The 27785-nt window shown below is 45.1% G+C and overlaps 2 protein-coding genes across 2 annotated transcripts in view; one reads left to right on the forward strand and one right to left on the reverse strand.

Annotated features, from left to right (window-relative positions):
- The window catches only part of IMMP2L (inner mitochondrial membrane peptidase subunit 2), a 461183-nt gene that overhangs the window by 202803 nt on the left and 230595 nt on the right, over positions 1–27785 (forward strand). The window lies entirely within an intron of this gene.
- The window catches only part of LRRN3 (leucine rich repeat neuronal 3), a 31432-nt gene continuing 8635 nt past the window's right edge, over positions 4989–27785 (reverse strand). The window contains exon 2 of the mRNA XM_079786461.1: positions 4989–8680. Coding sequence (XP_079642587.1) covers positions 6198–8324 — 2127 coding nt within the window. The 5' untranslated portion in view covers positions 8325–8680 and the 3' untranslated portion in view covers positions 4989–6197. The remainder of the gene's footprint in view (positions 8681–27785) is intronic.

Genomic DNA, 27785 nt, shown 5'->3' on the forward strand with positions numbered 1-27785 from the left:
ACAGTGAAGGCCTGGGGAGGGGGTGGGAATGGGGTGGAGGAGGTAGTGGTGGTGGTGGTGGGGGGGGGGGCATCTGTAATATTTTCAACAATAAGGAAATGTTTGAAAAAATTTAAGATGGGTTGAGCTGTTATATAAGAGGCAATGAATTATAAGGGGTGGACAAAGGTGGGTTTACATAATACAAATAAATAATACAACAATTAATAAATAATAATACCAGAATAAACTGTGTTTCGTGGACTCACAGCTGCAGGCCTACTTTTGCCCACCTGTGGTCCTGTGGCCCCCGGGGCTCCTGTAAGGCCCCGAGAGTCCGCACCGGCCGGATGCCCAGCCACTGGACAGGGCCAGCGCCTTTGGTTATTGTCTTTGTGACACGGTCGCCCTGGTTGAGCTGGTGCTGAGCAGACAACAGCAGAGGAGAGCCTGTGGCGGAGGCTCTTGATTCCTCCGCTAGAACAAAGGCCTTGGGTCACTCCAGGCTCCGGCCGCATCCACTTCCAGCAAATCTGTGGGAAACAATAGACGGGCAGCGTTTTGCACTGAGTACCTTTCTGCAAAGGTGCAGGAATGCATCTGTATTCCCCAGTGCGATTTTTAAAGTCTAATTTCTTAGCTCAGTCATGTGAAAGGTCTCCCAAAAACTCCACACTGATTTCTGTCCTTCTCTGGTAAAGCTGTTGGAATGCTACTTGGTTTTAAGAAACCGAACTGCTTTTGACTTTGCTCTTCGCATTCAAAGCACTGAGGTGGTAATTTAATATCTTCACCCCTCAAATCGAATCATTTTTCTTGCTCTCATTTGCTCGGCTTCTTGGCTTATCAAGCTTGATTACATGTGCCTTTTCTTACGTTGAGAAATGCAGCCTGAAAGTGTGAAATGGGAAAATGGATCTTCCTAAGTGTATGAAGCATTTTGGCAGTGTTTTGGGTAAGTCTTGTTTTGCATGATGGAAAATTGTAATTCTGGCTGATCATTTTCTTTGTGTGCCATGATTAGGAAATGGTGAAATGAATCATTGGCAGTAAGTAAACACCGATTTAAAAACTTCTTTACTTCAAACAAAAGGAAACATCTTTTCAAGGCATCTAAATGGCTCTTCCAGCATGATGCTTAGTATACATTTGCTATAGCATGCATCCTTCTTGGGAATTGATTTTAATTTTTTTGTTTGCATCTTTGTCAAACCACTGTAAACGCTGCCAGAGAACGGAGCGGGAGGAACTGTAACGCCCTGTCTTCCACAGTCTGTCGCCTTGAGAAGCTGCATTGAGCCACTGCAACTTTGCTGCGTTCCAACCTGACCAGAACTGTCTTTCGCGCCCTAGATTTATTCCTTTCTCTCTGCTGGCAGAAGGTTGAGTTGTGTCCCCAGAAAGACATAGTCAGGTTCTAACCCAAATCCTGTGAAGGTGGCCTCATTTTGAAATAGGGTCTTTACAGATGTAATCAAATTAAGATGAGGCCACAATGGCATTAGTCCAATGAATGGTGTCTTTAATTAGAAGAAGGGGAGGGAGATCTGGGCATGGAGACACAGCCGTGTGGGAGGAAGGCTATGCGGTACCTTCTTCTAGCAGCCCTAGCAAACTACAGTCATTCCCTGTCCCTTTCCTTAAATGAAACTCCAGGACACATTCCCAGCTGAAAACCATGCGATCTACCAATGGACGTTCTGGCTTAGAAATTTATAAGGAGTTTATCTGAAAATCTGGTTTTGTAATTTTGAGCAAGTTTTCTACCCTCTGAGAGGTGCTTAGCCATAGTGCCTTTTAATACTTTATTCTAAGGGTTGGCTATATGGATTATGGCTACTAGAACTAACTCTGCTTTTGTCATTTTATTCCTGTCTACAAATAGTGTTTTTATTTTTCTCCAGCTTCAGTGTATAAAATAAAGCACGTTGGAGGTCAGCTTAACTGTGTACCAAGCCCTCACTTTTCAAAGGAACACACAACAGCAGCCACAATTGTGTTGCAAGGAGCCTTTTCTTCCTTTTTCCAGAACTCCATGATACTGCTTGTAGTATTTTGATTCTAGGCATGACCTTTCTCTCCGGTACAATACTGATAAGCCCCCATGCAAGGACCTAGTTAGCAATGCCTTAGGGTGAAATGGTATAATAGAAGTGGGGGTTGTAGAACTAAATGCGAATATCATTGTAGTTGTTCTGTTTAGATGTGTCCCCAAATGACCATTTGGGATATTCAATATAGTAAATATATCTATGACAACCATTTTCTTAAACAAAACCAAAAACAATTTTTTAATTACTTGTTATAATTTGTTTTGGGGAGTCAAAAAAAAAAAAAAGAGGAGAAAGTGAGAGAGACTGGGTCAAATGTCATTGCACTATAATCCCTCTTAATTATTTCCCATGTCCTCGAATGTCAACATTAGGATGAAGCCCGAGTTGCCTTAATGGGGACATAAACAATGAGATTTTCCCCCCTGATATTTGTAATGGCTGTGGGGACATGTTATTGGAATTTTCCCTATAGCAACATATACTTTTAACTCTTAGTTGTTTTTATTGTTTGCTTTATGTCTTACTGACATATCATTTCTGATTTTTCATGTATAAGGCTAATCTATGGGATTTTAAGGATTTTCTTCATAGTTGTTGGAAGATCTTATAAGAATTGATAAAATAAATTGGTTCTCTTTGTAAAATATGTTAACATTTTGTCAATGCTAGATTACCTTCTTGAATTTAACTTGTATTTCTTGGGTGATCAATCTCTCTGTGTTTAAAGTAGGGGAAACATATAGCTACCCATGTTTCTCTGTCTAAAAATAGTTTATGGCAAGTAGACATGCTTCTTGATTTAAGCAGTGTGAGGATGGTATTTGGCTAGTTTCTATATGTAGTGCAGAATAAATAATCAATTTCAATAATAAATTTGAATTAAGTTCCTATATCAGCATGTTGTGATAAGTAAAACATTTTAGACCAAAAAAAAAAAAATCCATGATTTTCTGAGTTTTATGATTCTTTGAAAGTATGGATGGAACCTGGGACTCCATTAAGTAACATAGTTAAGACATATTTGTGAAAATAGTGATATACAACCAGAATGTCATTCGGTAAAATATAAGTCCCATAGTGGTGAAAAGTGTGACCGTCCTCTTCCTTTTATTCCAGTGACTAACAGCCGCACAGTAAATATTTGTTGAATGGAAACAAAAGATAGTTCAATGAGCAGAGTAAGGAATTATAATTGTAAGCTTAAGCTTGCTGATGTGTAGTTCCACTTAACACTTTTTATATAAATAAAAAATTTAAGAACTGAAATCAGTATCAAAAACTGATCTATGTTTCATACATGCACTTCTTTTTATTTTTTTTCTGTTCAAAATGATCTGCATGTGATTGGTAGCATATTATTGCTTGGCATTGCTGCCCTCCATATTGTTTTAATGCATTTTTAGTCTTAGTTTCAGAAAATCTGAATTTTGTTTTGTAGTGTAAATTAGAAAATATGTAATTTCTTTTTTTGTGTGTGTGTGAGAAAAAAATGTTTTCTTCCAGACAAGATGAGGGGATCATTTGGCATTCATGTGGGTCTAACCTTTAGAGTTTTGTTATAGGTAAAGTTTGCTGGTACATCCATATGGTATCACTAAATTGTAAGTTCTGTGCTTTGAGTACTTTAACCAGTTCTTAGCTGATTTTATGTGAGATTTAGAGGGTAACATAGGAAGTATGAAATGCCATTCTTGTTATTGAAACAAATGTCTTTTCTCTCTTACTGGCAGTTTAGATTAAATTTTAATCTAATAAATACATCATGTTCTGCTTTGAGCATCTGTATTTATTTGGCTGTAATGAAATACTTCATGCCAATGATCAGTATTCGGTGTCTATTCAGTGCACTTGTTTGTTACAGTTTTTCTAAGAAGATGCAGCTTGTAATGGAATCTCAGCTTTATGCTAAGTTTGTTATCGTTCTTTATGCAGATAGGTTTAAAGGACGCATACGAGATCCCGGAGAAACTTCTTGCTGACCTATGCAATCCCTGCATCCTAATAGGTCATATTTCAGCTCCTATATTTTGACAAATAGCCTGGCTCTAAAAAGCCCTGTCCGTGGTGCTGAAACATCTCATGATGTATGAGCGTGTCTTGCTGATAAATTCTAATGTCAGCCACTGTGTGATAGCGATACATCAGGTTGTACAATTTATGTTTGGGAAACACATGGAATGAGCAAGTCCCATATTTTCCTTGGGTTAAATTAACACAGTTTGTCCTTTCATTTTAAAGAGTTCACGCCAATTACTTTCTTCATAGTGAAAAACAGCTAGGGTTTAATTAGAAACTGTCAGTGCTACCACAAAGGTGAATGCCTAGTATTAACCAATGAATGGATGTGCCTGCAGGACTGGAAACGTTTCCTCGACAGTGGCATGTTGACGCCACGCAGGAAGCTACTGTAAGGAAAGTCAAACATTTGATTACGAACAGGCACAGCAGCAATTAACGTGGAAACCTGGTGGCTTTGTAGAGACAAGTGATTTGCCTATAAGTATATAGCTCATTATCTCAGGTGTTTTTTATTGTTCCAGGATATTTCCTTTGTACACAAACACTTTTATTTTGCAGGACGATGGTTTTTTGTTTGGAAATATGACTAAAACCCTAAAAGATCTTGGCTGTTTTTTCCCCAGTAAAATCCATGCGTTTTCTATATACGACTCTTAAATCATTAGTTGTGTTCTTGGCACTTCCATTCAATGATTTTCAATTTTTTTTAAGTTGTGTTTTTCTGGTGCTTAAATATAGTCATAGGGAACTGCACTTAATTTTTTTTTATCTCTAAATTTGTCTGGGAAGCTTGTTATTTCATTAAGAAAACTGTCCTCTTAAATTTCTGTTGAACTCTGGTATTATCTGATTCATGCCATTTCATTTTGGGTTGAAGCAAGTAAAAGAGAGAATTTCATAAAATTGAGCCTATAAACTTCTATTAACTCCATAGATTTTAAAGGAAAAGTCTACAGTCTTAGTCTTGGAAAAGCCTAGTCTGCTAAAATTCTAAATTTCATTGTTATTCTGGGGGAAAAAACATCTACTTTGATCGTAACAGACTTTAAGTCAGCACCCATAAGGTTTGTTGCTGTGCACGTGTCTAAACGTCCTTCTTTGGGGATTATGTAGAACATGTTGTTTCATTGTGATGTTTGCAACACAGCAGAATGTTAGATTTTTTGCTTGTTATTGCAGTGAAGTGCATTAGGTACTCAGAATCACAGAGAGATTTGGAGATAACACCTAGATTGTAAGTCCTGCCGAAATTTGGCAAAGTTTTCTGCAAAGCAAGCATCTTAAAGTTGAGTTGCTACTAATTATTAAAATAAGACCTTCAGATCCTCAGATATTGATTTACATTATGTGAAATTAATAATTAAACCCACTACAAAAGTTTCTTGTTAAGAAAATCTTTCAGTTAATAGGGGATTTCTTTACGTCACTAGTTAAAAGGTTGAATACAATGTTATGGTTGCCTTTCAATATTGATAAAGTGCCTCCTCAAATCCAGTTTTGTGCATTATAAAAATGTAGCACCAGAACCCAGTAAGCGTGTCTTACTCTCAGCCCTTCAGATTTCATTATAGATAAAAACACTTTTCTAACATGTGGTCATTTCAATGATATCTGGTCAGATGACATTTCCCAGAAATTATTCTTTATTTAGAAACAAAAACAAGACAAAAGCAATTGATTTTAATCCAAAATGTATTTTTTTTCCTTATAAAAGAGGCCCACATATTCACGGTGTCTACTCTACAGAGTTCGTCCATTTCATTACACCACGTGTCAATTCAAGTGTATCTGGTCACGGCAAAAACTCGTGGCTAATAGGTGTGATACAACACAGTAGGAGGTATTGCTCAGTTCAGCTACTCTTATATACTTAAAAAAAATACAGAAACGTTTTGTTTTTTTGTCCACTGTAGTCCAGACAGAAAAGTTACATGAAAGTTCTAGAAAATGGACTTCGTTTATTTGGTTGCCACGGTACCTCTGAAGCCGGTGGATGAAGATGCTGGACTGGTACATGTTCCCACTGGCCGGAGCAGCCTTGGTGAAGCTGGACCTTCCTCCCAGGAAGTCCTGTTCCTCTGCCTTTTCATTCCCAAGCAGGCCAGCAGCCTGGAGCTCCCCCGAAGTAGGTCTGGTTGGTGGTTTTCAGGATATATTTGTCGGCACCCCTATGGCAGTGGCCTTCACTTCCAGCGCCGCCCTTTTCTCATTGCCTGCTTCCCAGAGGTCGATGAGAGGCGGGTAAAGCTCACTGAATGCAAAGGTCGGCTTCTGCAAGTAGTTCCTCGCATGGCCACGTCCAGCTTCTCCCATCATGTTTCGCGAGAGGCAGCTGAAGAGACACAGCACACCGATAATCCCCAGGAAGCCCGCGAGGCCGGCCACGAAGGTGGGGCTGTGACTCCTTCCGTCTGCTTCTCCAGCGGGGTCCAACCCTTTCGTGGTGACATTAACACACTGTTTCCTGGTTTTCTGGTCGATGGTGGGGCTGTCGATACAAATGGTATACTCGGTGGAGGGGTTCAGGCGAGTCAGGTTGTACACCCTGACGTTGGACGGTAGGCGAGCACTGTGGGCGGCACGGGACGTGTCTGTATTGATGAAGGTGGTCCACGTCACGCTGGACCTGAGAATCTTGGAACTCGCTTTCCAAGACACCAGAACTGAATTGGCCCGGACGTCTTCGACTTGAATGTTCAAGGACCCGTTGTTATCCTGGGGGAACGAACCATCCACTTTGATCATGACGGACTTCAAGTCGGCGCCCACCAGATTCGTTGCCATGCACGTATATACACCCCCGTCTGCAGGGACGATGCCTCTTATGTCCAGGGTGCCCTCAGAGTGCACGTAGAACCTGTCCGTCAGAGTGTGAGGCTCGAGCTTTTGACCGGAAGGTGTTATCCAGGAGATCTCGGGCTGCGGCTCGGCCGTGGCTCTACAGTGTAAGGACACGCAGCTCCCGGCTTCTAGGTCCAGGTTGGAAGGGAAGCTCTCGGGCGCGATGAGGGGGAGGCAGATTTCCATCATCTCCCGGAAGTGCACCTGCCGGACGTTCTGGCCTTGGAATTCGGGCGGGTCCACGCAGAAGAGCGACTCGGGCTCCATGAACCGGATGCTGGTCTTGTTCATGTTGATCCAGCGGATGACGCAGTCGCACCGGATGGGGTTGCTGTGGATGCTGATCTCCTTGAGGCTGGGCAGGGCCTCCACGGTGCCCTGGTACAGGGCGCTGAGGGCGTTGCTGTTGAGCATGAGCGATTCCAGCCGGGGGAGCCTGAAGAACGCGTTGGGGTGGATGTAGGACAGCCGGGGGTTGTTGGTCGCCTCTATCTTCCTTAAATCCGGCAAGTTATCCACGGCCAGGCCGTCGATGGAAACCAGCTCGGGCATGTTGTTCATGCCCAGCTCCTTCAGGTGGAGCATGTTGCTGAAGTCCCCCCTGCGTATCCTGTGGATGGGATTTTTATTGAGATCCAAGAATTTGAGGTTGGCCACTTTCTGCAGAGCCGCACGGGGCACCTTCCGCAGCCTGTTGTCATAGAAAGAGATGCTCTCTAAGTTTTCAAGCCCAACCAAGGCGTCGTCGGGTATCTCCGTGAGGTTTATGCCCGCTATCACCAGGCTGCGAAGATTGATCAGCGGCTCAAAGTTCATGTCCTTGATTCTGATGATTGGATTCTCCCCAATCATCAGAATCTCCAGGTTGGGGAGAGCGTCAAACCACTTCCTGTCGATGGTCTGCAACCTGTTTGAATTGAGATGCAGTCGGAGAAGATTGTGGAGGCCGATGAAGGCTCCCGGCGAGATGACAGACAGCGAGTTATGGTTGACATAGAGCTCCTGGAGGTTGCTCAGCCCCGACAGACATCTCTCGGGCAGCTCCGTGAGCTTGTTTTCCTCTAGGTACACAGACAGGAGCTGGGGCATCTCTCTGACGCTGATGTTGTCGACTGAAGATAAATTGTTCTGCGATAGGTCCAGGCCAGTGAGGTTCACTGGAAAGTCTGTGGAGTGTTCGATGTTGGCGATGTTGTTCGTCTGCAGGAGCAGGACCTGCGTGTCGGCAGGCAGCCTGGCTGGGAAGTGGAAGAGGCCCACGTCGTTACAGTCCACGGTCCACGCGTCCATGTACGTGGATCGGGGCGTAAACCACGGCCTGACCTCACATGTGCACGACGGTGGGCAATCCGCTTTCTTCTCCCCGGCGTGCACGAGCGTCGTGATTGCCAGGCCAACCAGCACGTGCATCCCGAGTGGCATGTCCTTCATCTTAGCTTCCTCTGCAGAGATGTCACGGGCCCTGGCGGATTCCACCGTCACTGCGGGTGGGTTCAGCGGGAGCTGCCGGAGGAGGAGGGTGGGTCATGTGTCAAACGAGGGGCGCCGTGGAACTGCAGGGTTTCTCTCCCCGGGACGAGGTGCCGGTGCCACAGTCGCACGGTCCAGAAATGTCACACATGTTGCGGGAGAGGAAGCGGCAGGCGCCTCTCGGAGAGGATGCTGAGGCACGTTCTGAAGAGGGAGCAGGAAGAGATGGTCACAGGAAATGGAGCCATTCATTTATTTCGGAGGGCAAGGTTCAAATCCCATTTTGGTCCAGTCCTTGCAGGAACAGCAGCGCGATGCTAATTGTAACAAAATGAAATAAAAAGGAGAAGAGAAAGAATTAGTCCAAAGGAAAATGATACCCGTAATTAATATCCATTAAGCAATTACGGTGATCTCATCTATGACGTCCTTCGAGTTGACAGTTAATTCAATATGTTTCGGTGACGTTAGCCTTGATAGTGATTGGCGCTGACAGTGCACAGGCCGAGAAGTGGAATCTTTAGAAGGCTGAAACTGCATTAAGCATAGCAGACACGCTTCCATAATATTTCCGTATTTTACTTGCTTATACCTTGTAATTGTGTTTATTGTATTTGTCCTTCCTTCTCTTTGATTAGTGAATGGGAACAGAAGGAAATCTGTCAGTGGAGATGGTTTCCCCCCCTCTCTTACAGAGACAAAATTAAAAGGTTCTAGAGAAATGATACTGTTTAGTTACAAGCAAATGCATTAGCCCATGGCCCTCAGGTTCCCAGGAGACGGCTGTACAAGGAGCCGGAAGGCCTAGCAATCGGCAGGACTTCCCTTGTCATTCACCCCTCTCTCCAGCCTCCTTTGCATAAAGGGACTTGGAATTCTGCAGTATTTGGGAGCGATGAGTCTAACTTGCCGTAGACGTACCTGTAGATTTTCATTTTTAAGTGAAATTCAGATTAATGTTTGGCTGCTTCATCTTCCCCTGAAAATAACTTAGATTCCATTAGTCACTGACAGGGAGAAAAGTAACTTTATTACAGCAATAAAACAGGTCCTTAGATATTCCTTCTTTTAAATGGACACCGATGTCTTTATCACATAAAAATAAGCAATGCAAAACCAAGTGGCAGTTTTGAAATGGGCTGCATTTCAAGGTAGCTCACTACTCTTATATGTGCACTCTATCAGGGCACTGCTACCACGCCCTGCCTGCCAGGGAATGGCCGGCTGGGCGGGGCTGGACCAATCTTTGTGGGCAGAGCTATGTGACCAGCACTCAGGGTCTGCCGAGGTATCAGACTATGAATACCATTCTTTCTTCCATCTCTGCCCAACAGTGATGTTGCTGATGCATCTCTGACCAACTCACAGATAAGACAGGGCCTTGAGGGACAGAGACAAATATATTTGGAGATGTGGTCTCTATGGAGAGACTTCTTTCTTTAGTAAAATAATTCCCTTGTTTTTCAAGATTTTAAAACATTTGCAATTCAAAACCGCACCTAATTTTCCTCTTATCCGTCATTTTAAGAGATATGATTTTATCCTGAAGTTCAGAGAAGTACTAAAGTTATCCTACCTAATAAAATAGTAATATGCAAATTGACCGCACCTTTGCCACGCACAAGCCACACCCACCAGCCAACCAGGGCAAGTATGCAAATTACCCAACCAAGATGGCGGTTAATTTGCATACGCTGAGAGAGGGAGGAGTGAAGACTGAAGACAACTTAGAAGGAAGAGGGAGGAAAAGCGGAAAGCAAGGTGGCTGCCAGAGGGAAAGTCCGGGCGGGGCGGGGCAGGCGGCATTGGCGAGCAGGTGCAGGCGTGGTGGCCGCAAAGGCGGTGGAAGCAGCGGCAGCACACGCGGCTGCAACAGCCTCTTGCAGGATTTTCCTGCAAATGGGCTACTAGTTTTGAAATAAAAAGTGTCTTTGCTTTTCCTTCTTCCTTCATCGGTTTGCTCATCTATCATTTCTTGAATGAACTTTCAGCTGTTACTCCTAATCTGTTATTTCAAATTTTACTTTTCAATTACAGTTGACATTCAACACTGCTTTGTATGTGTTTCAGCTGTATAGCATCGTAGTTGGACAGTCATACACTTTACAGAGTTACCCACCTGGCACTGTCCATAGTTATTACAATATTAGAGACTGTGTTCCTTATCTGTACTTTACATCCTGCGACTATTCTGTAACACCAATTAGTACTTCTTGATAACTTTTTTTTTTTTTTTTGCCTCACCTGAGGATATGTTTTTCATTGATTCTAGAGAGAGAGGAATAGGGAGAGATGTATATATTCATCTTTCTCACATAATTTAGGCAATTTGATCTGTCTCATTTCCTAATTTCAATGTTTAGTCGCTTTAACTTGCCTAAATGTACTACTTGTCCAGAATGTGTTACCTGTATACTGAAATCCAAAGGTTGAAGTTTGAGGATAATATAGGAATGAATTATAGAAAGACACATTTGTGGTTACCATCCAGCACACATGGGTTTAATGAGCTGTGCACTGGAGGGAGTGGGCGAGGCTTTAGACTTTAAAGAAAAGTCAATCTAATAGTATAGCTGTAGTAGTCTATTCCTTCATTTATTCAGTCGGCATTTAAGGAGCACCTTCTGTGTCCCAGCTATTGCGTTGATAACTGGAGGACAAAAAGCTGACAGCCCAGCCGGCATGGCTCAGTGGTTGAGCATCGGCCTAGGAACCAGGAGGTCAGGGTTCGATTACTGGTCACGGCATTGAACCCTAGAAGGGGACTTGCAGGAGGCAGCCTATCAATGATTCTCTTTCATCATTATGTTTCTATCTCCCCCTCCTTCTTCCTTTCTCTTTGAAATCAATTAAAAAAACCAGAAGCCGACTTGGACATGCGCTCTTCCCTTCGCCGGTGCTCCGTGGGCAGGGGGAACCCGGGGAACCACATGGTCACAGTTCTGTGTCGGGGCTGATGTGGGAGCACAGGGGCGAGTTCCCGGGAATGGCTCCGGTGAGCGCCGAGCAAGCCTGACTTCGCCAACGAAGGGGTTCGGTAAACGCTCTTGGCCCAGAATCCCCGGCTGTGTCAAACAGCGCGTTAGAGCTGCTAACAATGAAACACGTGTGTGTGTGTGTGTGTGTGTGTGTGTGTGTGGTGTGAACAGCGCTGCTTTTCATTCTGAAATTATTCTCCCGAGTGTTTTCTGAAATGTGTATCTGTCGAATTAGAAACTCTCTTCTGACCTCATTGCATCATTCACGTAGCCAGATGCCAGAAACAAGCACATGCGCACGAGATGGATGCTGGAAGCTTTTGGAGATCGGGAGAGCTCTCTCAGTGGTGAGCAAACTCAAGTTTCACTCCCCCAGACCGGCGGGAAGAAATGGCCAGCGCGGGAGGCGCCGCAGGGCATGGGCGCTGGGCCTGTCTTCCCCGTCACACTGATTCCTCTCCGGTCTTTGGAGCTGACCACGATGCTCTCGCTGATGGACTGTTTGGCATGGTGGCTTGCAGGCTAGCACCTAATATCTTACGTGCTTTATGGGGTTCAAAGCCCTTTCTTATTCATCGTTTACTTTACATTGATATTGACCTTGTGAGTGGGAGTGGGAGGTGCTCGGGTTCCCATGTGTCAGGTAAGAGTGCTGAGACCCATGTGCCTGAGGTCACGTGGTTTGTAAAGGATGGTGTAGGACTGGAGCCAGGTTTTGTCTGCAGGGCTGTAGCTCTTTCCAGTCATCCACGTCGCACAGGCATGTGGAGAAACGATGAAATAATTTTACCACAAAATAGTGTAGTGATTTTCCTTCTCCACAGGGCTGGCATTTCCCTGGTCTTCAGCTTTTCCCGTTCAGAAAATTAGTTTTATCCGTCTACTCACAGTGGCTAGCGTGTGCTCCCCACTGACCAAACTCACAAGGGGCAAAACCACACAGCCCATGCATCGCAGAGAGAGAGAGAGAGAGAGAGAGAGAGAGAGAGAGAGAGAGAGAGAGAGAGATGAAGGTCAAGTGAATACAAGTACCCGAATCTGCTGGTCAATGCTTTTGCTCCATTAAAAAAGATGTACTTGGAAATGCAAACGATGAATGTGCAGTTTGCTCTTGAACATAGAATCGGAGGCCGGGACGTCAGATTAGAGTTCTCAACCGTCAGAGTCATCAGAGACGAGAGCCTGGCCTGTCTGCCGAGGGGGAGAGCGTGTTGTCCCAGGAGCCTCGGGGCCCCTGTGCCGGAAGCTTTCATTCTTGCCCACCCCTCCTCCGTGTGGTAATCATGTGTTTCTATTTCCCATTTTCTCTTACTGGACATAACATGATTAGACATAGATTATTAGATTATTACCTCAATAGACATGCAGTTATTAGATTCTTAGTCCCTTACTCGAGGATGAGATTTTTATTATTAGGGGCTGTGTTCACCTCTCTTGTGATTTGATTATGTTAGTACATTTGCCTGGTTGATTAGCGCCTCGCCCACTCCCTCCAGTGCACAGCTCATTAAACCAATGTGTGCTGGATGGTAACCACCAATGTGTCTTTCTGTAATTCGTGCTGAATGACAACATATGGAATAGTGATGAAGATGACTTTTTCTTCTTAAGCCATTAACAGTAAGAAGCACATAAAAAAGAGGGAAGATGTGCCTCAGACTTTTACAGAATTTTTTCTTACTGCCTGATGGTTAAAACGTGGGGATCTCACAGTGGCGCTGCACCGTGTCACCTGCCCACCCGACCGGGTTCACGTGACAGGCACCCTCACAAGCCGAGCGGTCCCTCAGGGGCCGCCTCGCTCCCCACGAAAGGGTGGCTTCTGTGTGGCCACCGAGGGGTTTGGGCAGAATAACAGTGACAATGGTGGCATTCATTTTAGAAGGACAGACTCCAATTTGTGTCCATAGACATCTATACAACATTGTTTAAACATAAAAGTAGCTATATCATTAAAAATAAATTGACCAGCTTGCTCCCATTTTTACCTGTGGGGGATTTTAATGCCCTCAGCCCTCTCACTTTTATTCTCTCTCTCCTCCAACTTCACCTCCCACATTCCCCTCTTTGAATACACTGGAAAATAATAATGAACTCTTTGAAAAACGTTTACCAGCTTAGAAAACTTGAATTACATAATTATGGATATATTTGTAGAATTTCCCATACTCCATCCATTTGCTGTTTTTTTGTTTTTTTTCTTCTTCTTCTAAAATAAGAGTAGGAAAATTGGGATTCAAAAAAGTCAGTATTTCAACCCAAGTTTTAAAGGTTCTAGAACTCTCGCTTGGGAAGGTGGTCTGGAGCTTAGCATAGGAATGTTCTGGAGCATAGTAGGCCTTCCATAAATATATTTGGGTGGATGGTTGAATGGGCGGATGTAAAGTAGGTAACTTGTGGGTAAATATGTATTGCTTTTCTTCCTTAAAATACAGTAAACAAACCATACACAAGTAAATGTTACCAACAGTGGATACATCTTTAAACGATTCCCTTTTTTGAGGGTAAGTATTCATAAATGTGGTCATACTCTTAGGAGCTAGGACCCAACTCATAACTAACTCCTGTTCTTTTCAGTGGTTTCTTTTTTATGTAAAACTATTTTAGAAGGTGTGTGTGTGTGTGTGTGTGTGTGTGTGTGTTAACCTCCTTTTAGTTTTAAAGGCAACAGAATCCTTCCTATATTAAAGCAAAATAAGTTATACTTGAATATTATTCAAGTTCAGGAGATGATGTTAATGAAATGCCACCAGGAATGAAAACTGACATCTCACTGAAGTGTATTCTGTAAAAGCTCTTAAAGGGTTGGAGTGAGTGACACACACAAGTTCAGAGCCAGCCCTTCTTCGGCTCCTCGTTTGTCGTCCATTTATTCTTCCATCCAGCCTCTCAGTAGACATTTGCCTCGGGCCCACTGCATCCCTCACTGTGCTTTCATTTCTAACCTCTTTAGTTCAGAAGATTTTTAAAAACTGAAAGATTAGAAATTGGCCCTTAATTGAGGCGCTTTTTTTGTGGGTTGATTCAGAAAACTTTTTTTTTTTTTAATTAAAAAGCATTTTAAGATGTGTAATTTTCCTAATGCATGTGTCCTTTTGTGCTTTATGAGTGTTTTTCACAGTATCTTTGATTTTTCTTATTGGCTGCCCCATGTAGATTTTGCCTGAGGGAGAGTCAAAGACCAGAAATGTTTTCTCTGTTTTAAATTATAAGTATAGTACATGTAGAATTATAGTCTAGCAGCAGCCTGGCCAGTTTAGGCCATTAAAAGAAAGTGATTTTAAGCATTCTCATATATACTAGAGGCCTGGTACATAAAATTCGTGCCCAGGTAGGTTCCCTAGGCCTGGCCAGTGATCAGGGCTGATCTGTGGGGTGACCAGCATGGCGATCAGGGGGGCCCCCGCTGGCACCCACCTTGGTTGGCCTGGGGCCTGCAGGCTGGGGGCAGCTCCTGCATTAAGCGTCTATCCCCTCGTGGTCAGTGCGCATCATAGCAATCAGTTGTTCCACTGGTCATTCTTCCATTTGGTCGATTTTCATATTAGGCTTTTATTATACAGGATATATGTATATATATATTATTTAATCCTCATGGGAGGATATGTTTGTTGATTTGAGAGAGAGATAGACATCAATGTGAGAGAGAAACATTGATCAATTGCCTCCCCTACATGCTGGACCGGGAATCAAACCTGCAACGTAGGTGTGTGCCCTGACCAGGGATGGAACCCACCACCTTTTGGTGTATGGGATGATGCTCCAACCGCGTCACCTGACCAGGGCTTGTGGTATCTTTAATACTGTCAACACTTGTTGTAACTTGTGATTTCTTTAATCTAAATACAGAAATTGTTTCTGGAGAAGTGGAAACTTAGGACTAAGGCTTTTTAGTTGAGAAAAACATCTTCCTTCTTTAGCTTCCTTTGTTTTTCATCACTTACGAAACATTGATTGGACCCCTACTTTTTGGTAGACACTGTTGTAGACCCTGGAAAGGCAGCGGGGAATACGATGAGCTGTCTACTCACCAAGCTCTCAGTTATGGGAGGAGTAAACGGCAGAGTCTGAGGCGCAGTCGAGCTGCCTTACAATAAGAGAACGGTATGGAGGTGCACAGGAGGGAATCTTAGTCCGTCCAGAGGATTCAGTGTTCTTTTATGATGCATATAAAAGCCAACTGCAGTATGCCGGGAGAACACGTAGGCCAGAAGATATAAAATCCACCGTGTCTCAGATGCCATTTTACAATGCCAAAGCTTAAGAACAAAGCATGGCTTCTTCCCTGGACCTCATTATGTGCATTATAAAGACCACGGAGTGTGAAGAAGAGAAACATTTGATACTTGACTTAAGTGAAAAAACTGGTGAAGACGGGAAGTTGCCATGGCTACATTAAAACCCAGTTGTTTTTTTCTCCTACAGCAAATTGCCAGCTAAGTTTGTTTGTATAAAGAGCTTACATTCTCCCATTATCTGGCCTCATGTTTCTGTATTGTAAGACTCAGTCTTTCTTCAATTCTAGTTGAAGGCCCCACATCCCAAAGGTATTGAGTTACACTAAATGATTCCTAGAGAAAGCTATTTTTCCCCCCTTGGGAACTATCTATTTTGCAGTTTTTCTAAACTAATTAATTGTTTGAATTTGTATGTCAACTTTCAGGAAGTGGATAATGGTAACTATAAGAATAGTTTAATAAATGCTGTCTTAATATATTCATCAGTTAATAGACATGTGAGAAAGGGGGAGACAATTTGCTTTTCGTTATGAGACACGGACCAGGTTTACCAGATGGTTCTGTCATTGTGGGCAGGACGCCTCACACTTCTGTGCATCAGGTTAACGAACATTAAACTTTAAAATGTGGTTATATGATAACTAAGGTTTCTTTACATTCTGAATATCACACTACTCTACAAACATGAAAGGTTTTTAAAAAGGTGTCAATAAAACGCCTGTGGGTAAACGGACTTCCCCCGATTTTCGCCTTTGTATTTATATTTAGTACTCTAGTCCTATGTCATTAACACATTAAGATCTCTGAATTTTAGTCATTATGGGGCTTTTAAATGCTCTCAGATTAATTAACTGTGTTTTCCTATTTCATTTTATGTTTATATCTGCACAGTAGTAAATGAAGAAGAGGGTTACTTTAGTCATCAAATGAAGGCAAACTAACCACTGGGGATGTAAATTGCCTAGAGTAGGTCCCTTGATGAAATAAATGAAGCAGAAATGAGTTGTCAGTAATTATTAATACTGGTACTTGAACAATATATCCATTATGACATTTTTTTGCTAAACTGAAAACTGTGGATTTTTGATATTATTCAGGTTTGAACCACCCGAATAAATCTGGTATAACAGAAAACCGGCATATTTTTGATGTCATAGACATTGTTAGCTGGAATGGGCCTACAAATCCAAGGGTTCTCAACCTCATTTCCACTGTGAAACCGTGTGTTCACATGCAGTCTCAACCGAGATTCACAATAAGTCAAACACAGGAAAGAAAAGCTTTTCTGGTTAGTTCACCTGCCGACAGCATCTGATCCTGAAGGGGTTCCCTAGACCCCAGTCTCTGGACCATCCATCTGCTCCCATGGCCTCTTAGAAATGAGGTAATGGAGGCCCTCGGAGGTCAAATGACTCATGCTAAGTGGCTCCCTGGTTCATTCTGGAGGAGTGTTGAAAAGTTGGAGAAGCCTCAGGCATTCTTTCTAAAGCAAATTTCCCAGCATCATCTCAGTCCCTAGGCTGCCAAGGTTGGGTCTGTTTTTCTTGGCCTTGACCGAAATCAAATGACCTCTCTCCTTTCAGGGTGTGGAAGGATCCTTACACGCTCGCTGCCTAGGGGATGGGGCAGACAAGAAGAAATGCTCTGGAAGAGGATGGGTGTGGTAGGAGCCGCTAATAATACATCAACAGCAAGCATGTGCTATGTGCCACCGGGCTCAGGCCTACATGAATTCTCCCAGGCCATCCTCACGCCAGCTCTTTCTGCAGACACTGTTATTATAGATGCAGCCCAAGAGGTTGGCTTGCCAGTTCACTGATCCTCAGATGTGGGTTCGCATCCCTTCGTCATACCTCGAAAGCCCAGACTTAACCACTGTTAAATTAATTAAACAAGGAGACCCTTGCACTGAGGTGGCTCTGCTGTCAGAGGCGACCCAAACCTAAGCCTGGGAATGGCTCAAGGTGCCAAAAACAAAAACTGAAGGACAAATCGTCCCAAACAGCCAACTGGGCTTTACGCTACAGCCGCCAACAACCCCTTTCTTTGCTTCTACACTTTCTCTATAAAAGTCCCACACACACCCTCAGAGGGGAGCCTCCTAACTGCTGGTTAGACACTGCCTATTCAAATCAATTGTTGCTCAAATTAAACATTTACTATGTCTCAGACTATCGCCTACCACTAAGCTCTACTTCCTCTCACATGTTGGTTAACATAGCGTTGCTCGTCTTAGATCTTTTCAGAAATGAGTTTCCCCCACCGGACCGGGCAGCTGTCTCCTTCTCTGAGGGAGGAGTCTCACTCCGAGAGTTAGAGGGCAGCGGCGCGGTGGGGAAGGGGGCATGGAAACGAAGCCTGGATTCCCATAAATCATGTCGCTCTCAGTCTTAGGTCCCTAAACACCAGGGGTTTGGATAAAATTTAAGTGTTGTTTCCAAATGGACTGTGAATGTTCTAGAAAATCCCATAGTGATTTCTTACAGCATCACCATGGTAGAGAAGTCTGTTTATCAGAGCAAAGTTAGGTTTGTTGTCATGCAGCATGGATGCACCAACATGCATGCATGTAACATGTGCCCATGGGTTTAATGGACACCATCTTTGAGAACGATTGCCTTAGATTCTGACATTTTCAGATGCTCGGATCAGAGAGTTTGAGATCCTCAAACTGGCGAAGAGTCTCTCTTAGCATGATGCCAGGAATACCACAGGTAAAAACACAAAAAGAGGGAAGCTTTGATATTATTTTGTGTCCTTGCCATGTTCAAGGCCTGATATTTGAACACAGCGATCATTAGGGAAGAGTTTAGCGGGTTGCTATTTCCACCCTCATGAAACTAAGCTCAGCTGGCTCCCTGAGATTAAAAGGCAGTTCTTGCAATGACTTTCTTTATATATATGTCTATATTACTGATTTCAGAGAGGAAGGGAGAGGGAGAGATATAGCATCAGTGATGAGAGAGAATCGTCGATTGCCTGCCTCCTGCACACCCCGTACTGGGGATCAAACCCGCAACCTGGGCATGTGCCCTTGATCGAAATCGAACCCAGGACCCTTCAGTCCGCAGGCCGACACGCTATCCACTGAGCCAAACCAGCTAGGGCACAATGACTTTCTTTTAGAGAAACTGGAGTCACTTAAACAGCATAATTCTTTTTTTCTCCTGACTCTTAAAAGATGATTGGGACAGATTTTGAGGGAGTCCTGGACTTTTGCTCATTTTTCCTCTGCCGTTTTCAGATTGGAGTCTGGTGCTACGTAGGGAGAGCCATGGGGCTACAATAAAACAGGATCAGGGCTGTTTCTTTAAAAGATCATTTCCAATGTGGCCCCCCAAGTCGCAGGCGTGTGGACGGCAGCTGGCCATAGCGCGGCCACGTCCGGGAAGGGTCAGGTGCCGCACAGAGATCCTCTATAATGTTCTCAGAGCCTGCGGCCTGGGATCCAGTCTCAGCAGTGATCCCTGTTGGGCTGTGGTTCCTGTGGTCTCGTCAATGACCAGCTTGTGGTAGTCACTTCTCCTTATGGAAAGAATTCTGATTTGTATTTATCTTTAATTATCGCGTTTGCTCAGCGGAACACATCACTCACAGCATTATATGTGAGGACGGGTTTTGTACATGATCAGCAGGACAAACGCTCTTTCTAAGGCAGAACCCGTCTCCCTGCTCGAGTTCATCCCAGGAGAAGCGCCGTGTCCTGGGGACTCTGACTTACAGTGTAGCCGACCGGGGTTTCATCCAGCGTGGCCTGCGAGCCGGCGGGGTTTGGTCACCTGATTGGCCTTTTTAGCTTCCTTTCTACCATTTCCTTGTTATGTAGCTTTTCTGTGGAGCCATGTATAGGTATGTGGTGGGTGGGGAGGGGGAGCACTCATTTATGCATTATTCTTAACAGTCGCTCATCTGGGACTGAAGTGTAATCATCTTACTTTCCAAACTGGGAGGCGGAAGGTGGAAGGCCGGCTCCGTGTTATGAACGGAGGTCTCCCTCTGGGTGGTTACCCGCACGCCTGCAGCAGGAGCTGCACAAGAATGCAGGGCAGGGTTTAGGAGAAGACCTGTCGCCTTTGGTGGCTTCACTTTTAGAAGAAGAGGTCCCTTCGGGCTCAATAATTACATAACTTTTATAGTAACCTTCAATCAATAAGGTCCAAATTGCTTCAGTCTACTGCCCTGTGCAAATGTAGTACAATGTTACGGACAGAATTTACCCAGAGATTTCATGATACTTTCAGGGTTAATCATGCTTATTCACCTATTTTACATGTGTGACAAACTATGGCATGTAGATAGGGGCACTACTTTTATTAGGATCAGAAGAAGTCTACAGATGTATAGAGAATTTGGGGATTTTTTTTTATTTGTATGTCAGGGGACAATTTATTTGTGTTTTATAGGAAAAATATTCTCTTGGCAAAAGGTGTGCATGTGCGTGTGTGTACTCAGATCCTTTCGTTCGGCTCAGAAAATTCTCCATGTGACTGACTAAACTCATCTACTAAAGTTTCCTGTTTTGTTCCCATTTTTATTTCTATTGGTAGATGTTTGGGGTAATTGATTTACTTATGCATCGATTTGTATTTTAAAATACCACACAGGTGAAGACGAAGAGTCTTCCTAAAACGTGCTTTCCTCTTTCCCTTGGCACTTTTGATTTCTAGAAGCTCATTCTTGTCGACCAGCTCCTGTTTATTGGGAGCGAGGGCTGTGGTCTGGTTTGCAAGTGACTCCATCCTTTTCTATTCATGTCCAGCTCCGTGGGGAGAGTTGCTCTAGCAAACTCCGTTTGAGCGACAGGAGAAACACCTGTCTGGTGCCTTGCGGTTCAACAGGTTGGACATGCGCGTCTCATGTTTCAGATGAAAGCAGGTGGGGTAATTACCCAGCCAGTCCCAGCAATTTTAAATCATGTTCTCCTTCATTGGAAGGCAGCCAAAACCCCAAGCTAAGCCTTTGAAGCCTCGGTTCCTGGTCCAGCTCCCCGATGGAGTTAGAAAGAGGTGATTCCGAGAGAGCTCACCCCAGGCACAGTGGTGCTGCAGTGTGCTGTCTGCTCTTGCCAGCACGGCGCTCCCCGAGGTCTTACACACGGGAGGGCACCTTAGGCACAGGTACCGACAACCCCCAAACAGTTGGTTCTGTGTTGGCTGCCACAGTAAGTGCTTTCATGCCAATCTCAGGAGAAGCATGGCAGCAAACGACTCCCATCATGCTCCCCATCACATTTGTCCTCCGGGATGGACTCAGTTTGGAGGACAGAAAGCCACTGGTTTATCAAGAAGACGAGGAAGGCTATGGACAGGAGTCCGGTGAAGTCAACAGAAAACCAAGGAGGTTTTAGCTCCAGGATTATTACAGAAAACGCAGGTTTACCTGTCAGAGAGTCTCCCTCTGACAAGAACCAGGCTTCAGGGTCTCTGCGGTAGTTCCGTTCCTGTTCTGCACATAATAAAATAGCGGTGTTCATGCTATTTTACAGAGCAGCATGAAGATCCGTTTTATATTTTCACTGAGGTTCATGAAGATAAACCACGTTTTGAAGGGAATCGAAATGAAATGAGCTCCTGTGGTCCAGGAACGGAAGATTCCATTGCAGGGACACATTTCGGGTGCGCCCTGGGTGAGGGCGTGCCCGCCATACGCCAGGGACGGGTGACCCTTTTCTGTTCCCGTGGTGGAGGAGGCGATGGTTCAGGTTTGGTCTGGGTGTTTAGCTCCTTATAATGAGCACAGAATTGTTTGCCCATTGTTATTTGGAAAGTGTAGCTTTCCTTCCTGCTCTGTGAGTTCCCCTGACAGTCTGCCTGAAACAACATCCCCGGGGCTATTGGAAAGATGTTTTAAGTAGAACAACAAAACCTCCATGGCAAGCTTGCCAGCGCCTTCCTGAAGGATGCATTCCAGACCTCTGACCCCGTTCTCAGTGACCTTTCTGTGAGGTTGTGCTACGTGGAGCTTCCTTAGCGACGTAGGTACTTAACTGCCCTCTTTATTGGTTGTTCTCAAAGGACCTCCAGGCCCAAGCCAATGTCTTACTTCGTAAGTATACACAATGCTGAATAGTCTTTTTGCACAATAAAATTAAATCACTTCTTTTAAAAACATAATTAAGACATTAAAGTTAATGGCTCATCACAGCGATGGCAACGAACATATTAAGTTGTATTGAAGTTATTTCAGACATTTGTTCTTTAATTTGGCTTTTGACTTTCCTACGTGGTGGTACCTGGTTTGTAGATCATCTTACTGAAAGTACCACTGTCAGTCACTGTCCTGTGCTGGTTTCCTTACACAGCATTCAGGACCACCAGCCATTAGTTACTTACTTTTTGTGTATGCTTCTCTCACCACCCCCATAGAAGAGTAGCTTATTAAGGCAGTTTCATTTGTGTCCATCGCTGTGTCTCCAGTGCCTAGCTCCATTAGTCCTGGGTAGTGAACAAAATACCAACTACATGTTTTTAATTATAAGTTCCCCAAATATCATGATAATGTACTTACTATACAAGACACTCAGGGGTCATGACCTTGGTTTAGCCAATGGTGCTGAGGTCCTGACAACAGTTTATGAGTGGAATATTGAATGATAATATAAAACTGGCAAACTGAGAAGTGTGTGTGTGTGTGTGTGACAAAGGACCTAGAATGTGGAGACCGCCCATGTTCCCCTGCGACTGCTCAGTGGAATGGAAACTCTATAACAGATGTGGAAAGGAAGTTCCTACCTGCTGGAGGGCTGGCACTGTAACACAGGACCGTTTTACGTGTCTACGCCATTAGAATTTTTAAGAAGACACTCTCCTTACTCTGAGTCCAAGAAGAAAAGAAGGAAGATATGGGGGGTGGGTGTAGGAGGGAGGGAGAGAGATGGGAGGGAAGGAAGAAGGGGATGGGAGGAAACTTTCTAGAGAGAGAAACTCTAAGTACTGTCTATTCATGAGCATCTGCAAGTCACACTGCAGCTTAACTGTGTCTTCTCTGGTTTAATAGAAACTTTGATTGTTTCCTAGGATTCACACCCAGAGTGATTGTTTTTGCATTTCAATGTAGTAAGAAGTAGATTGAATAAATGCATAACATATTAGAACTGCCATTAAGCAAATGATTCTATGTGGGCCCGTTGAATGAATGTTTTCGTTTTTCCTTCTGAGCAAAACACAAATTTCTCCAATTATTTTTAAATTGATTGTTCTCTACTGCTGCCCAAGGAAAAGTGGGGGGAAATCTATTTGACGTTCATTCCGTTTCTTTAGTTTGATTCGAGGATGGAGCCGCAGCAGACGAATAGCGCGTGTGGTCGGATGCTTGTCCCTCCGAAGTCTGCAGGGCCACCTCTGTTTGCATCCTGGGTACACAGAGTTTTCACTCACTCAGACTCCGGCTCCTGTTCTCTTGTTACTTACGTTGTAAATCCCCGGTATCTTTTAGCAGCCCTGCCTCACCAGGCCTCTCCCAGGTTGAGTCCCTGCCTCTAGGTACTACGCCCCTAACTCAGGCATGGGGCGGTGACAGCCAGGAAGGGTTTGCAGGTGGCGGTGGGAAGACATGTCTGATGCGTGTTTTCTAAGCGGGCTGTTTTTCTCAGAGAGCTCCTGAGCTTCCGGAGCCCAGAGACTTCTGCTGTGTCAGGGGCCGATAATGGAGCTCTTACAAGAAGAGGGGACCTCCCCATCAGACCAGCGTCTGGAGAGTCTAAGGAGCTGTCACGCTGGCCGTCGAACAAGGAGGACGATGACTCGAGCTGACACGGTTCCGTTCTCAGGGCCTTACGTGTCCTACACACTGGCCTCCCTTCTTTTAAGTCCCAGGCGGGAAGTAAGTCGGTAGGAGACGAACATTCTCCCCGTTTTATTCAGTGTGGACGTGTGCATTGGCTGGCTACATGGTGCACAGACGTTGGTAGCAAGATGCGCTCCAGCGCCCGCACAGCCTCCTGGTGAGCAGCTCGTGCTGGGTGTTGCTGAGAGATTAAGAACATGCTTCCAAGGAAATGCACGGTCCCCGTTTGCACCTGGCTCCTGTTTCCAGCCCAGGAAGATGAGCTGGCCCTTGCTGATGCTCTAAGGGTTGAGCTTTCCATTGACCTATGAACCAGGAGGTCACAATTTGATTCCAGGTCCGGGCACATGGTCTGGGTTGCGGGCTCCATCCCCAGCAGGGAGTGTGCGGGAGGCAGCCAATCAATGAATTTTTTCCTCATCATTAATCTCTCTCTCTCTCTCTATCTCTCTCTCCCTCTATCCCACCCCCATCTCCCTTCCTCTCTGAATCAATAAAAATATTTTTTGGAAAAGAGTTGAGCTCTCAGTGAACTCCTGGGAGTATCCCTCATGGGCGGGACACATACATCGGTGCAGGGGAATTGGCTGAAAGAGCTGTCGATGATAAAAGTGGGGATGCCGTAAAAGACAAGAGCCCCAACGCACTCACGTGACTCAGGCAATCTGTATCCATCGCTTTTCTATTTCCATGGATTTTTCTATCCATTTGCATAAATTGGTAATATACATAATAAAAATGCAAATGAGAGAGCGAGAACCCATTTTTAAAGCTAAGAAAAAAAATACCTACTGTCAGGAGGTTTGTTATCTCGGGGTGGGGAGGAACACAGTAAAAGAACGTGCTGTATGTGTGTCTTAGGAGGTACTTTGAGGGCGTTTTTCTGGCTTCCCCCAGCAAGCGAAACAGCACGTGGCCGTTGCCACAGCAACCCATTTTTGTGATTTGCAGAATCAGGGTGCAAACCAGATGTAAATTGTCAGGCGGTAAATTGCTGTTGTCGTAGGAGATGGTAACACACGCGGTTTCATTTGGCCAATTTGTGTACTTTTGAGGTATTTTGTTCTCCTCGGCTCCTTCCCGCTGGCTGGCCTGAACTAGGGCTGCAGTCCGCGGCCGCAGCATCTGACTTTACGCCCGAGGTGAACGGGGAGGACCAGCTGTCGGGCTCAGAAGGTTGTTGTTGCAAAAGGCAAGGTTCCTGGACGCCCGTTGTGCCGTTTCTCAGCACGGGGACCCAGGGTTTCTCTGGTTCATCTCGGGGAAGGGAACCAAATTAATTGCTGAAGGCACTTTCAGTACCTGTTTCCAATCTACGGAGACGAGCACGTTTCTGTCTCCATGGCTCCTTTGCTGTGGAAGGAGAAGGCGCTCTGTCCGGGAGACCTGGACGTCCAAGGTCATGTTTCTCCCTGCGTGCCCACCAGGGGGCCCACAGTGTGTACCCAACTCACCTCTACACCTGCCGAACCTGCAAGTCCTCTTTCCTCCTGCGTCTTCCTCCCGGGACTGAGACTCTCAGTCCGGTCCCCTCCGCCTGCTCTCCGCCCTCCCTGGCCCCGAAGTCAGGACCTCACCCCTGAAGAGATCTGCCCTGGCTCCCAGGTGGTGGTGGGCAGGCGTTTTGTTTTGTTTTGTTTTGTTACTCCTCACCCGAGGATGTTTTCCCAGTGTTTTTTAGAGAGAGTGGAAGGGTGGGGGAGAGACAGAGACAGAAACACCGAAGTGAGAGAGACATGGATTAGTTGCCCTCCCGCACACACCCAGACCAAGGCTGGGGATCGAGCCTGCAACCGGGGTACATGCCCTTGACCGGAATCAAACCCGGGACGCTTCGGTCCCTAGGGCCAACGCTCTTGGAACCGGCTGGGGCCGGAGTGCACACTTTTCATTGGACAAGTGGTACAGCTCATCCAGGCCTCCTCCCGGCCCGTGGCAAGTCCCCCTCATTCCTCTCCCCACTAAGCACCCTCCTTCCCTCCATTTAAACGTATTTCTTTAGCATTTGCTTCAAAGCTCTAAAAATCCACCAAGTCTAGGGAGGGGGTGAGTGATGAGACGCTCCTGCCCCTTAGCGCTACCTGAAGCCAGCGCTGGCGGCCAGACGGAGGGGCCCCGCGGTGACATCCCCGCCTCCCTTGAAGGGCTGTCAGCACCACCCTTGGAAGGGATGGTGTCCGTTACCACGCGGACGGCACGGACACTCACAGCCCATACGCTCGGAGCACAGCAACAGGTGTGAGGACGCTTCTAGAACAGAGGGCGGCGCGTGGCGGATCTAAAGCAGATGAGCAAAGGCGGCGCCTCATGGTCTAGAGCCGTGGTCGGCAAACTGCGGCTCGCGAGCCACAGGTACAAGTTAGTGTGGCTAGACGTCACTGAAATATTTATACACTTAACTATTCACAGCCGGCAAGTGTTTTTTACAAAGAAGTCCAGCATTTTTGTGGGGCGTGGATGCAGGTGTGCATGCGTACTTGTGTGAAGCTGGCATTGGACGAGATAGAGCGATAGCCATCCATCTGTTATCTATACATCTACAAGCAGGCTGGGATCCGTCTTTGGAGATGATGGACTAGGGCGGTTGTCTTTTCTTGAGCGATGGTGACATTTGGGGGAAACAAGGGCTTACCGAGATTGGCAAAATGTCATGGAAACCTTCTGCATTGGTTCTCCCAAGAAGGATTTTTCAAAGGAGAGAAAAATGAGTGCCCTCCCTGTGCGGCATTATGATAAATGGGCTCTCTAAGGTCCTAAAGAAGATCACGTCAGAGTCAGCAATTTTGAATTTTTATTTTAGCATCTCAGGGCCTTGAGTGCTTATTAGTCTATACTGTGCATTCTTCTGGGAAAAACTTACAAGGTTTTAATAAAATAAGTATGCAGTGAGATTTATAATGTCAAAAGTTGTAATTGTTTTGTGTTCGTTCGAAAGCTTCCTAGGTCCCCAGCAAAGGATTGGGGCAGAGTGGCCTCGAGCCTTTTCTGTCAGGGTGGAGTGTCCAAACAGGAGCATCCATTTCCAATGAGACAGCACAGAACTGGATCACTCTGATCCTCTTTTGGATAAATATGAAACTCGCTTTTGGTATGGTGGTCATTTTTTCAAAATAAGATTTTATGGATTTCAGAGACAGAGAGAAACATCCATATGAGAGAAGCATTGATTGGCTGCCTCCTGCATGCACCTCGACCAGGGATAGGACCCATAACCAGGCATGTGCCCTGACCGGGAATGAAACCAGCAACCCTCCAGTGCAGGGGACGACACCCAACTGACGGAGCCTCACGGGCCAGGGCAGTGGTCATTTTTCAATTTGTAGGTTTCCATGCATTACTTCCTGTCTCCCCCCCCCCCCCTCTCTCTCTTTGTTTCTCTCTCTCTTTCACTTGTCTGATATAAAAGTGAGACAAAACAACTCTTCAGCAACAGTTACTGTAGGGCACACATTCAAAACCCCAGTTTTGAGAAATTCACATGCTTGGTTCACCCTCTTTCCTCGGTGTATAAAACAGAGGAAATGTCAATGAGTTTCACATATTTCCCAAATATGGTGAGCAGCATTCAGGGGTGCCGGATAGGGCTGAAACATTTTTTTGTACATGTTCAACACCATAAGATATTTATGGTAGAGAAACTTCTCTTACTTCAGCCCTGATTTCTGTTCCCGCAGAAGCAATAAGGATCTGAGATGTCCTAAGCCTGTCTGGAGTTCAACCACGATCACTTTTCTACACAGTGAACCTCTGAATCTTCACAGTTGAATGAGAACGTTTAAGTAGCAGGTCCGCGACTCATCATTTTACTGTAGATTAATTGAATCCTGTGAAGTGGTCACTGTATTATGCATGAACCACAATCGGGGTGCACCGTGTGGTAACCCTGCAGAGTCTGGTGAATTATTACCAGAAAGTCTTGGCTTGAGGCGCTTATAACGGTAGAAAGAGCCTGTTGTTGGATGTTTCTGCCTAAAAAGTTAAATGCTCCCCAAGGAGAGACGTGTTGTGCTGATTCTAAGAAATACGTGATGTGGGAGGCGCAGCGGCATGGTTTCAGCCGAATGGGCTGTGGAGTCAGATGTTCCGGGTTCGGGTCAGGATCTGCCACAGGGCGAGTTGGGCAGATGCTCCCATTCCATCCTTCCCTCAGGGAGCTGCGATGTTAGGTGACGTGAGGTGTGTGAGAGCTTAACCAGGGTCCAGGCTGTGATGCATAACTGTTGGTCAGGAACAACAACTCCTCCTCCTCCTCCTCCTCCTCCTCCTTCTTGTAAGTGAATGTAAGAAGCAGCAGGAAAGAAACAATCTAAAAGTTTAACTTAAAATTATATGTATTCTTCTTTATTCCGTACATGTGTTGAGTTAGCACAGACACTTTAACCTTTAATCACCTCCAACTTGAATTTTACTTTTCAGTTGCC

This window comes from Cnephaeus nilssonii (assembly GCF_951640355.1).
Source record: "Cnephaeus nilssonii genome assembly, chromosome: 12".
In the NCBI taxonomy this organism is placed as follows: Eukaryota; Metazoa; Chordata; class Mammalia; order Chiroptera; family Vespertilionidae; genus Cnephaeus; species Cnephaeus nilssonii.